General features: G+C 35.1%; 2 protein-coding genes across 4 annotated transcripts in view; one reads left to right on the top strand and one right to left on the bottom strand.

Moving 5' to 3' along the window:
- The window catches only part of Gprk1 (G protein-coupled receptor kinase 1), a 24,908-nt gene extending 23,693 nt beyond the window's left edge, over nt 1–1,215 (bottom strand). For both annotated transcript variants that reach the window (XR_001940083.1, XM_018506320.1), the window contains exon 1: nt 128–1,215. Coding sequence is in view for 1 of the 2 variants with exons in the window: in XM_018506320.1 (XP_018361822.1) it covers nt 128–240 (113 nt within the window). In the remaining variant the exon portion in view is untranslated. The remainder of the gene's footprint in view (nt 1–127) is intronic.
- A 2,979-nt stretch (nt 1,216–4,194) lies between these two features.
- LOC108760201 (uncharacterized) lies at nt 4,195–10,940 on the top strand. 2 transcript variants are annotated; one of them, XM_018506006.1, is made up of 14 exons: nt 4,195–4,831; nt 5,984–6,166; nt 6,566–6,710; nt 7,055–7,185; nt 7,435–7,569; nt 7,681–7,845; nt 7,936–8,024; nt 8,096–8,273; nt 8,522–8,750; nt 9,159–9,320; nt 9,470–9,624; nt 9,855–10,090; nt 10,317–10,518; nt 10,668–10,940. In XM_018506006.1, the coding sequence occupies exons 2-14, from the start codon at nt 6,109–6,111 to the stop codon at nt 10,913–10,915; spliced, it is 2,133 nt and encodes a 710-aa protein (XP_018361508.1). In that variant the 5' UTR covers nt 4,195–4,831; nt 5,984–6,108; the 3' UTR covers nt 10,916–10,940. The 2 variants fall into 2 exon arrangements, with proteins under 2 accessions (XP_018361508.1, XP_018361507.1); XM_018506005.1 differs by having other exon boundaries at nt 5,941–6,166.
- The last annotated feature ends 2,516 nt before the right edge of the window (nt 10,941–13,456 follow it).

Below are 13,456 nucleotides of genomic sequence, written 5' to 3'. Positions count from 1 at the left end.
GCCGCCCCCCCGCCGCGCCGTCCGCCTCCTCCTCCTCTTCCTCTTTCTCCTCCTCCTCTTTCTCCTCCTTCGTATCGAACCGCACGCAACGCCGCACGGAAATCACGTAGCGATGAGGAGTGCGTACCTAGGATCCGGCAGAACGATCTTCTTGCTGGCACGGGCGGCCGGCGTGCACTTGCTCTTCTCCATAGCCATCAGGTAGCTGACATCGGCCAGCACCGCCTCGAGGTCCGCCATTTTCCTTGGTGCTCCTTTCGTCGGTGGATTGTCGCACGATGATCACCCCCTTGGTCGTCGCCGAATGGGGGTTCTGGCCTGCGTCCTCTTCCTCCTCCTCCTCCCCTCCCCCTCGCTCCTTCTGGCCGTCGTCCGGCACCACCGGACACGCAGCCGAGAGCCAACCGCTACGAGCCTCTGCCACAGGCGGTGCCTCCGCCGTCCGTTTCTCACTGCCGCATATTTTTAGCGTAACGCCGACGACGATGACGACGACGGTGACGACGAGGGCGACGACGACGGCGTCGGCGGGGATGGCATCCCGTGCGATCGAACGAACGATAACGCCTCTCTCAGGTCACTCTCGCGCGCGGTTCCCTTTAATTGACGGATCCGAGACGGGTGGACGGACGTCGGGGATCGACGAGCGACGGATCGTAACACGACTGAGCGCGCAGCACCGACTGAGGTTAGTGTCGTGGCAAGGACAACACGATGCTCTCCTCGCGGAGGACAATGCTCTCTTTCTCTCTCACTCCCTTTCCTCTCTCTCTCTCTCTCTCTCTCTCTCTCTCTCTCTCTCTTCCCGTCGCGCTCTCCACCCCCTCGTCAACGTCAAGATTCCACTCCGTCCTTCTCTTCTTTCCTCTTGGTGGATGCGCCGCGTTATATTCTTCCGCCTCCTCCTCCTCCTTCTCCTCTCGTTTCACAGTGTCGCCTCTTGCACGTACCGGATTACGCGCTGCGACGAAGCTGACTTGCTGTCAATCGCGCTAGGCCACATTTTACACGGGTGGCCGCGACGCCGTTCTCCTCGTCGCGACTGACGTCCAAGTGGCTCCAAGTTGTCGCGGTTATATCCCACGCATTCGATCCCCCCCGTGGGGTGACGCATGAAAATTTCACGTTAAAAACGGGTACAATGAATGCACTGACAAGACGACCAAGGACGACGACAGTACTAACATCGAGCACAACTTCACAACTGCTCGCGGCGAATCGCACTACGTAAATGTACTACTTACTCGTGTCCTAATTGCCTCAGCGCTCTCTTGTGAGGTAAACGCGAATTATCGTCGATAAAGTAATCCCCCTGTAATCCGACTTACTATTGGAGCAGTCGAGAGGTTCGTATCTTTGCTAAATTCGAGTGATTGCTGATAAGACAGTCCCTCTGTAATTTTTTATTTTTTATAATTGCTCAATCAATGCCAAGTGTATAAAATGAAAGAAATAAGAATTATTCAATATATTTCAATCTATCAAAAATCAAATACACAGTTCTGGAAGATTGAAATCCTATTATTTATTGCATAGAGCGGTTGAACTACGTACACACACACTCCTTCGAAACTATATTTTTAACATTATTATTTATGTCGTAGATGTTTTAAAATTAATGTTTTTTTAATTTTTTATCTTATAATTAAGAATAATTTGTATATACTATTTGGCGTATTTTTGAAAAGTTTTTGATGATAGAGTTAAAGCTGTTTCTTGTTAAATATATTGCAATTTCACACTGTAATATTATTATAGATTTTTATTAACATAAAAGTTGACGTCTATGATGTATTTGCGAATTCAGTTGGACACATTGATGTTTATTAAAGCTATAAATGTTTCATAATATTCTACGTTCTAAGGACGTTTCCAGGATGTTTTTTTTTTTTAATAAAACGGCTGTATGAGATTGTACTGATTTAATCCGAGTGTAAAAAATACACACGCATTTCAAATTATAAAATGCAATAATTTATCTAACAGCATAATAAAGTATATTGAGGATTTTGCGCTTTAACTCGTTTCTATATTTGCATTAACTTTCCATTTGCAATTTGGGTCTACTTTATCTAGCACAAATTTTTAATTTGCAGAATAAAAGTTGCAGAATTAAATATATCTTACATTAATTTATATAATATGATGTTTTTAATTAATGTACACCAAGGCGCATTGAGAGTGCGTTCAACCGAATTCGTTATATTTATATATATATTTGTTTTTTGTTTGGATATTTTTTATATAGATACAAAAACGCTTATATCTGCATTTAGTGATTTCTTTTCAACTACTTAACAATGATATTTGTTAAAGATATAAATAACGAAACGTGTATAATAAATGTTTTTGTAAATATTTCTGTTGAAGCAATAAATATGCACTTTCGTTTAAATGCACTTTGCTTGTCATTTACTATTATCTGTTTGAAATCCTATATACATGCCTTTTCATACATTCTATCTGTAATAAGGAAATGACTTTCATTTATACGGGCCAATGACATCGACTTGCTCATCGGAAAACGATGAGATCGATTTACGTAAAATGATTGAATTGATCGGATCAATTGCGTTCATTGTTGCACATACCATTCGGATTCCAAATCGTATTATGTAGATTGCAATACCGAAAGAGCAATTGTATCGCACGTAATTTAAAATCACTAAGCTTTAAAGGTTTTAAATTGGTGAAATGTGGAATAAAAGTTAAATAAGACAAAACAATCGAATAAAAAAGTTAAAAGGCTTAGAGAATAATTAAATAAAAAATGGACTTAAAAAAATAAAGGTGATTTTGAGAGAAAAGATAAAATAAAATAAAAATTAATGTTGTTCAAATTCAGTTTAATTTAAATAATATATAAGTATATAAAAAACTTTAATCTGTATCTAATTTAGGAACATCTTGCGTAATTTATATTAGAGAATTTCATTGTATCTCTATTCCGAAACAATTGCTCCGTAGCTTTGAAGATACCATAAGCTCATAAAATGAAACATCGGTAATGTTTATTACAGTTACTTCGCAAGTCATTGAGAAATGCGTTATTTACGTAAGACCATCATACCCGCAGTTTGACGCATCTACTTCAAATAGACTAATCGACATGATTTCACTTACGTTTAGTAATAAGAATATTAGCATAATATATGATAAGAACGAAAGTAAAACAAATACTTTCCGTGGAAAGTGAGAGCGAAGACATTTATTTTGAAATAAATACATAAATCAGATTAGCCTCCAATTCATATATAAATATTGTTTGTAATTGCACTTTTTATTTAAAATTTACTTGCTTGTGAACAATTTCCTATAAAAATAAATTTTTTTAATTTACAATAAATTAAAATAATTTAATTAAAATAAAATGTCAATTTTTTGTCTCTACAATATAGTTTCTTTTAAATAATTTGTCCATGTCAAAATTAAAATTATTTAAAAGAAACTATATTATAGAGACAAAAAATTAACAATTTATTTTAATTAAATTATTTTAATTTATTGTAACTTAAAAAGTTTATTTTTATAGGAAATTGTTCACAAGCAAGTAAATTTTAAATATAAAGTGCAATTCCAGAATATTTCCAGAAAAGTATCTCTATCGTAACGCACCATTATCGAATAACGAAATATCGAGAAAGTAGCATGTAATTTTGTTATATCATGTCGTTATTATATGTTCACGAAATAGTCTCTTATTTTACGAAGTGTATTAGATGTGCCGTCTTGCTGTATCGATATATGTGCCACTGGCTAACGAGCGTAAACGATGCCAGATAGTTACATAAAATGAAGGACACTAGTTTCGATGTTCGCTATCGATACAGGCTTCCGATGCTTGTTCAATTTTAATGGTTTTACCGTGGGAAACTTCGTTGTAACAATTGGAACATTTCACTAAACAGCTTTGGACAGTTTCTTAAATAATTTATTTCGAGATTTGTAACCAAATATCTTTTTCTTATTTATCTCAAAATGATCCTTGATGCCCAATTTCTTCACTTCCAGATAAGTTGCGGATAACCTTATCCAGAAGATATCTCCATTGTATTCTGGGAGATATCTCTTGGATAAAGTTATCTATAGAGATGAAGAAATTGGGCATAAGTCTCTCATTGATTTCGATTTTTTGAAAATTGCTCCAAGTACCACCTAGTGAACAATCTACTTTCCCTTAAATCTGCATACTGTAATCTGCTAATAATAATCTAGACGATTCAATATTATATCTTTAACGTTATTTCAATAGCCAACAGCTCGTCTTCGTTTCACATGAGTGTCGAGTACTTTTAAGCGATAACGATGCAACGAAGGCCGAATTTGTGTCAACGGTGAGCGAACGTCGCACACTTGGGCGGCGCGGAACATCCCAGATAATCGTTTGCCGACCTCGCCATCGTTTTCCTTCTTTTTTTTTTTTTTTAACGACAATACCGGTGAATGGATGGTCGCGCGGTGCCGGTATTTACCCAGCCGCATCCGATCGTTCGATCACAGAGGCAGGCGGATGGAATGCCCCTCTGCTCTTCCTCGTATCCGCCGTTGTGGCACGGTGCACGCCGATTGCTTTTCATTTCGTTACGTGTCCGCTTCGCAGTTGCACGGTAAGCCGGCACGTACCGGCGTTAATCTCACTCTCCGCTGGCAGAACGAAAGGATGGATATCCATCGAGAGTGAATCACGAGCGCGGCTCGATGAGAAGCGCATGAAGTCGAAGTCGCGCAGGAGGTGCTCCGATCTCTAACCCGGCCGACGATGCACGTCTCAGCTAAGTGTGACGATCGCTGCTAGGAGAGCTCAATGACGGATCAGCGTTTGCACAAGAGCGTGAGTGAACGCTTACAAAGTACAAAGTATAGACTTGAACTCGCAATTTTTTAACGAGTTTCTAGCGACGCTCGAAGAGATCACGAGCTTGATCCTTGTTTTTGCACAAAGTATAAAAATCTTAGGATATACGTGAATCTATTTATCTTGTTCCAACATTTTATGTGGCTTATCTCTCGAACACTGTTTTTTACTTAAAGCAGTTTGTGTAAACATTTTTCTTGAAACTTTTTCTGCAGAATATAAAAAGTGTATCGTCACAAAAATACGGTTTTATACGATCGTAAACTACAAACGCACGAAAATTATGGGTTTATTTATTTAAAATTTATATATATCTTGCAGTATTTTACAAAATCTTTCTATCCTTTAAATAAAACGTAACGTAAGATTATAAAACATAGACTGTCTTTAAAAGCTCCTTTTTTACTCATGTTTTAAACTTATCAGCTAAATGCGCGATTACGTGTCAATGCAAAAATAGCTATTATCATCCGTTATTCTTCTCATTACCTACTGTTTTAGGTATGAGCCATCATATATAGATATTGTATCACACATTCGGCTGCATTAATAATGCATTAGTGTGACTCCTTCGATTCAAGTATATGACTTAACACTTGACAATTTTTTTTAATCTTTACGCGCAAAAGGGAATGTTTGCTTCTCAAGAAAATATTTTGAATTGCAATTAAATAAAAAAATTTTTTTACTGTAAAATGTAAATACGCGCACTATATCTGTACCGTATTCGATAGAAAAACCGACTTATATAACGAACAGATTATAGAAGGATTTATTTTATCGAACACACGAGTTTCAACAAAATTCGTGTTTCACGAAATAAATCCTGCCATAAGCCGCTATCGCGCAGATTACATTGTGTGCTTATGTAGTATTAAAAGATAGCGAAACTAAAACGAAATGCGACGTAAAAACGGCATGCAAAACGTGAGGAACTCGCTTATGAGAAACGTTGCATTATCTTGAAACCTTGAAATTAGGAGGGAGAGGTCCTTAAAGAAACCGTTGACGGATGATTGCGTTTGGCCGCTTTTCCACTCGACAGCAAGTCTAACGCGGTCTAATGTTATGCGTGCCAATTTCAGCTTTTACACGTGATAACGGCGTTACGTAACGACGTTTGCACAGGTACATCAGTGGCGCGATTAGAAGCAGGAGATGTCGTTCCGGAGGTAAAACAATCTGGGAAATTCTTGAAAAACAATCTCTTGCAATTTGATCTTGCCCTGTTGTTTGCAGTGCAAACATTTAAGATGACGACATTGCGTTTCGCCGGCACGATTTTCGTTTGCTGCCTTGTTTCGAGCACAGGTGAGGTTCAACGTGCGAGTGACGCACTGCGAAAAATATAGCTGAACATGAATGCATTGTAAAGTATCAAGAAAAAAATTCTTTTTCGTCAAAATAATGAGTAAAATTAATTAAATTAAGAGAAGAAATTTTAATTAAGTACTTTAAAATCGATTAAAAAAAATTTTACTGGTGTCTTTTTAGCAGAAGTACTTTTCATTTCTGGCATCTTTTATTTTATTTTTTAATTATAAGTTTGATTAGCAAAACAGTTGTCCGTGCCTGTGTAAATTGCACGTACATACAATCGTGTTCTTTATCTAGAATCAGCGATAGTGCGTAGTGCATTGTGTAGGCATGGCACAAGGCTGTTTATAACTGCAGTTCACATTTTACAAAGCGCGCACCTATGCCCTTCAGGTTGGTCTCAGAGTTGTCAAGATCAAGATACGGGATGGGAAAAGATCGCCGGAGCAAAGCCAGCAAACGCTGTAGAGACTGTAATTTACAAAAACGGTGTGACGTCCATAAGTAACAACGGTATCATCGCGCCTTGCTTTGATAGGTGATCCATCAAACATCTCTTTCTTTCGTGTAGCTTTTATAATTATGTTTTAATGAATAAATTGCTTAGTTATTCCGGGAAATTATAAGTAAATGCAGTCTTTAGATGAACTATGAATATTTTGCATACGTATATAGTTGTTCGTTAATAGATGCATTTAATAAATTATATGCCTCGTTGTGCGAAAATGAAAAATAGCGCTTTGATATCGCAACATCTTTTTTAAGGAAAATTAACCTTAAATTTTTGTGAAAAGTACTTATGTGAGGTAAACACAGTATTTACATAGCTGTATTGCGCACAAAACCATGTAAATTTATCGTTAAAAAATTCATCTATTATAGGTGTAAAAGTCTGAATTGCACAGCTTTCGTAGTCGACTTCGCGAGGAACATCTGCTACAGCGTGCAAGTAAAAAGCGAGGAACTCATTCCCGAAACGAATGCTACACTTTTCAATAAGATCTGTGTTACAGGTAATAATAAAAACTATTTTTTATTATGTATATAAAGTATTATTAAAATACAATTTATTTCTTTATTAGCTAAAATTTTTCTAATTTCTGTATTAGTATTTAAAGCTACATATGAATTTACAATTATTTTATAGAAGAAAATCTAATACATTGAAATAAAGTTTTATGATTTCTTATTCCTAGAAAAAAAATTAGAAATAGTATTTCTGGAAATGCACCTTTCAAAGATCTTTGCGTTTGCGTTTTCAGTCCCGCCGAGCTGCAAACTACAGCGATTATGGCAAGTAGAAAGAACCTTGGGAGCTGTTTTAAAAGAGGGACAGTCTGGCTGGTTCCATCAAGCATTACGGAGAAGCGAGTGTTACGAGAAGTGTCTGCAAGCAGGTATGCAAAGTAATCGTATGGATTGTGTCGAGTCCTAGTTATCAAATAAATTGAAATTTTCAAGAAATTATAAGCTGTGTACGATCAACTTGAATAATAAAATGACCTCAGGGAACGAATGTGTATCTGCGCAATTTCGTACGGGCGAGCCTCTGTCAATCAATGATACCATTGGCACGTGTTCGTTGTCAAAGCTCGAAAGGGGTACCAGACCGCAAGCCTACAGATCGTCGATGTATCGGGACGAGTATCTGCAGGATCAGTGCCATAACATAAGTAAGTCGATAAACCAATCTCTGTCTTTCTGTAAATCGTAAGATCGAATTGCATTCGAATTAAATTTAATTTGTACGTACTCTGATACAGCGACGAAGAGCTATTGTTCCTACGCAGAATTTCGGAACGTATCATTGCCATACTCGGACGTGGCGTTACCAGGATTGAACGTAAAGCAGGTGTGCCTTGTATTTTCTGCTGTTTTTGTGAGTCAGCTGATTTATTCTGTTACTCAATCACGATTTTTTAGTGCGAAGAGAGATGCGATCGCAGCATGGATGGTTTCATATGCAGAGCTTATACTGTCGATTATTCGGAGGAGAAACCGCTTTGCTTACTGCACTCCGACACTACAATCGGTCTTGGAGTCAGTTCATTGATTGCCAGACCTAAAGTAGTGTACAAGGAACAAGAACCTTGTATAGATTGTACGTTTTTATATGAATAGTTTTACAAACTTCGGCCATAAAATTTCAATGTCAAATAGCAATCGATTTATAGTTGAAAAAAGCGTAAAAACGGAATATATAAAATTCGTAAAAATTAAACATAAGATGTTGTCCAATGACCTGTAATATTAATTTATTTTATACGCACGTTATAGTTATAGCTGTTTTACTTATTAAGATAAATTTTATTGTTTCATTTTCCATATTGGCATTGCCTTGTTTCGTAGTGAAAGTGGAATGCGGCGAATCAACAATGACAATAATACTAACTACTGCAGAGTCCTTCATAGGACGGATGTACGCGAATGGATATGGAGATATTACGACCTGCAGCGTTAATGGTATTGGGAAAAATGTTACGATATTAAGATTACCGCTGCCAAAGAAAGAGGAAATTGACAAGCCTGACCTCGTGTGCGGCCTTATACCCGCGTTTTCCATCGACAATGACAATCGGTACTTGCTCTCGAAATCATTTAATTGAATCAATTCATAAAAAAACTATTTTATTGAAGTATTTAAAAATTTGAGTAGATACAAATCTGAAAATACTTTTGTTGACTATTAAAGTAATTATGTAAGAAACTAAAGTATGTACGTAAGCCACAAAAAGTTTTGATATTCTGTCAACCAGCTTATACGTAAAAAAAAATTATTACATAAAAAAAAATTATTTTGAGTTTAACAAAACCATTTTTAGATCTGTATCTATTGTTAAATTTTTAAATCAGTAAAACTGTTCTTTCCTTGTTCGTATCACTGTTAAATGCGATAAAAAAAAATGAAATAGATTATATTATAATATAATAATACTAGTCGAATTAAAGGCTAACTTTACTAAGCTATTGAATCTTATTTTTTTAGAACGCATACGTTGATTTCGGGTGTCATTGTGATACAGTATAATCCGATCGTTCAGCGTTTGGGAGATCAGTCGGTGAGAGTTGGATGCAGCTTAGATGAGAGCGGTCTTCCGGAACCGAGAAACGTGACCGTTCATTCGAATTTCTCATTCGAGGACCCAAAGTAAGTTTAGCTTTTTTAATTCTTACAGAATGGTGTTCACAATTGTTTAAAATGAGTAACATATTCACTTAAATTGTCACCTGATGCAAAACCGTCCCGATACTGTGACAAGCGTCCCCGATATTCCGGCTCTGGTTATTCTTTTGTAGCGCAGGCGTACCGCCGATTGGCTCAATTGTAGTGAACGTTTCATCCGAGGTGCCAGTGGTGACGATGAGGATTCTCAACGAAAGCAATATGGACGCTGTCGTTACCCAATTGGGACAGAAGCTAACTCTCAGAATTGAAATTCATCCCGTAAATGGTGAATATCCTTGTTGTAACATTTATATAGGATGTCCCCAGCTTATAGTTTCTCTTTCATTACTAAATTTTTACTTCAAATTGGAATTTCCCTTAATAAGAGTATTATAGCATTAATAATTTTTTAATTGGGAAATATTTAAAATTAACTTTTCGTAAATTTAATTCCAACTGCATTATAAATATATTTTATTTTGAAAAAAATTATATTATAATTCTTTGCTTTGACAGGAACTTACGACATCGCAGCTGGACACCTCGTAGCTAGTAGTGCATCCGGAGAATCCTCGTATCTTCTTCTTGACGAAATTGGATGTCCAACAGATCCGGCGACCTTTCCCGCGCTATTAAAGGATCCAATCGATAACCGATCTTTGATCTCAACATTTACTGCCTTCAAATTTCCTGACAGTCAAATCGTTCGATTTAACGTCATCGTTAGATTTTGTATCGAGGAATGTGAGCCGGTAAACAAACTACATATTCTTTTTAACATTATTTTAAGTTCTTTAAGTCATGATTGTATTTTAGAGTATAATATTAAAATATAATAAAATTCTTTTTACGATAAAATTCTTTTAAAAAAATATTAATAACATTTTTTTAACGAATAAAAATAATTTAGTATCTTTGTATAAATTAGTTAGGTTAATTAAAAAATGAGAAAATTTGAAATTTATGATTTCTTTGAAGGCCATATGCAGAGGAGGACAGCCGTCATATGGCAGGAAGCGACGATCGATCGAAGAGCCAGTCACTGCCGAGGTAACTGAAATTTTCAGAAACCTCACGCCCGTGGAATTACCATTAGAACTATCTATCGTCGTTCAAAGTCCAGTGATAACAGCAGACCATTTATCCAGGGAAAATCCTGATACGCTTTTGATCAGTGGAAGTGAGTTTAATATTGGTATCGCTACCTCCAAGCGTCGGAAACTTCGATTTTAGAAATTCGATTTTTGCATTTTTAAAGCCTAGATATAATAGTAAAATTATATGACAGAGCTAACGGAGTTACACAAGCTTTGTTTCTTTTTTTCCCAGAATCTGACAGTCTCTTTTGCGTGGACGCGAGTCTAGCTCTGGGTCTTTTGATCTTTTGGTTAATAATTCAAATTGCACTCACCGCTGGTTGCATTATAGCCGTTCGTCGCTACAGAAAAATGGCTGTAGAAGCCGAAGAAGACAGAGCTCAGATATTGGCGAGACATCTTTATGGGATTCACGGAGGAAACTTTGAAATTGCACGAAGGGTCAGGTGGGCCGATCGAAACGATTCCTCAATCGGATGATAGATTCATTTTCTGCATTTTTTTAATGCAATTTAAATATTATTGATATTAAAAGTTTTAAATAAAGTTGAAAGAATGAAAAATATTATTACACTTATAATAAAGTTTTTAAATCGTAAAACTGTTAAATAATCACTAGTCATATTTTAGGACTTTAATTACATATTTTATTACTTGTGACGTGGATTTATTTATTTTATTAAGAATAAGAAATGGGTTCCTTAATTTGATTTTTTAAGAAATTTGAGTTATTAATTTTATTTGAAACAATAATTAAATTTTGAAAAAAGGAATCATTCCCACCAATTTATATATATTTTTGTACAATTAAATTTTAACAATTTAAATATCTCATAAAAACCCATTATAATTTGTTTGATGTTGATAATGTTAATTTTTAAATTATTTAATGTAAAAAGATTATGTAAAAATAAAGTCAGTAAGCTCTTATTTTTGCTTATAAAACAATTAAATATGTTTGCTGCGTACATATTATGCATACGGTGTGTATATACGTAAGTGATTCAGATATGAACAAAACTTTTTTTTTGTGTTGAATACAAATCAATGTTAGTAGATATATTTACACTGAGTGACAAGTAAGGGCGTAACTGACGCTCGACATAGTTGTAGCCTCGTGGAAATTGTTTCTGCAGTTATTGTCGCGATGTTCGAACACTTCGAACAAATGAGCAGATACCTCTACCTGTCACTCAGTATAAAAACCAATGTCGCGATTTGTATTCACACAAAAAAAATCTTGTTTATATTCTCCTCGTATTATCCTCGTATGTTTATTTTTCTTAAAATAAGTTTGCCAATCTTACATTAAAACATTTATTATCATAAACTGTATCATAATGAAAATTGTAAGTTATCCAGTTTCGTCTGTTGTACACTTTCCACGATCTTTCGGTTTTACTGTCTGTAAATATAAAATATTGTGTGTTGAGTATATATTTTACTGCGTTCGCAATCGCACTGCCTTGTACTGTAACTATATGTAAGAATTTTTTATTATTTTGTATATTTTATAGGACAAAAAGATTGTTAAATGTATAAATATGTCCGGTAAATATATTTGCTGTTGCAAAATCTGTTAATGCTAGAACAACCGAGGACATTTAGAAAAATGATTTTCTTTTTGTGTTACGTGTATATGGGATGTATATATATAAAAAAAAGAAAAAACTCTTATCTAATTTTATCTTTTTTCCTAATAATTTACGTATTAATATCAACTTTTTTCTTTTATAATTAATATAACTTAAAATAATAATAATAAAGGCAGTTAAAAAAATTGATAGAAACTACGTGACTTATTGAAAAATATTAAAACAACTAACTTGATCATTTTAGCTTTAAAATGAAAAATTTGTCTTCGAGACATTGTCACTCTGATAGAAAACTTATTTTACATTGTTACCACGCATATATCCTTCATATAGTAAAATAAATACAATTGTTAAATAAAAAAATGTTTTTATGAAGTATTTCACCTATTTCACATCGTTACTCGCAATGCAATTTTCCCAGATCGCCATAAATAATGTTGTTCGTATCACAAATGGGATCGAATTTCAATGTCGTCTATGACAATTAAAAATGCCATTATAAGTTTAACTTTAAATTTATCTTTTACAAGTAAATGAAAAGTCTATTCAACAAATAAACAACCTGTAATATGGTGACGAGTTACTTTTCAAAAGTAACTCTACCAACCTTAGTGTTTAGTTAATTATTTTTAGTGTCATAAAAAACTGCAACGTCATTACCAAATTGTCATTATAAAAAATAACGACAAAAGTAGCGGCCTTACTTACTTCCCATCCTATTTGTTTCATTCAAATTCTTTTTATTTACAAAATAAATTGTAATTGCATCTGCGCAATATTGTCAAGCTTTCGTCAATCAACGATTCTATCCATCGACAGACGTTGTCGAGAGGAACAAGACCGCAAGTTTACAGACCATCGACATATCGAGATGAGTATTTACAGGATCATTGTCATAACATAACTAAGTAAATAAATCGATCTGCCTTTCTGCAAATTACAAAATCGAATTGCATTTGAATTGAATTTAACTTGTATGTGTTGGTATAATGAAGATCGGTTGCGTGAAATTTCGGAACGTATTATTGGCAATACTCAGGCATGCTGTAACGAGACTTGAAAGTAAAGCAGGTATTAAATATTTCTTTATATTTTCGGTTGTTTTTGTGAGTGATTTGATTCACTCAATCGGTGTTTTTGTGCGAGAAGAAATGTGACAGCAATATCGACGGTTTCATATATCGTTTGTGTAAATTGTCGATTATCTAGAGAAGCTCTACCTACTGCATTCCGACAGTACAATCAGTCTTGGAATAGTTGGAATTACTTCGCTATAATTACCAGACCTGTGATCTATAAGGAACAAGAATCCTGTCTAGACGATATATACATTTATATTGCGGATAATTTTACATACTTTATATGAGATGTATTTTTAGATATATTCTATCTATATTAACAATAATAACATCTAAATATCATAAAT

Source organism: Trachymyrmex cornetzi, unplaced genomic scaffold, assembly GCF_001594075.2.
Source record: "Trachymyrmex cornetzi isolate Tcor2-1 unplaced genomic scaffold, Tcor1.1 scaffold223, whole genome shotgun sequence".
NCBI classification, from domain to species: Eukaryota; Metazoa; Arthropoda; class Insecta; order Hymenoptera; family Formicidae; genus Trachymyrmex; species Trachymyrmex cornetzi.
The sequence above is the reverse complement of the archived record's forward strand: the minus strand, read 5'-3'. Positions and strand labels throughout refer to the sequence as shown.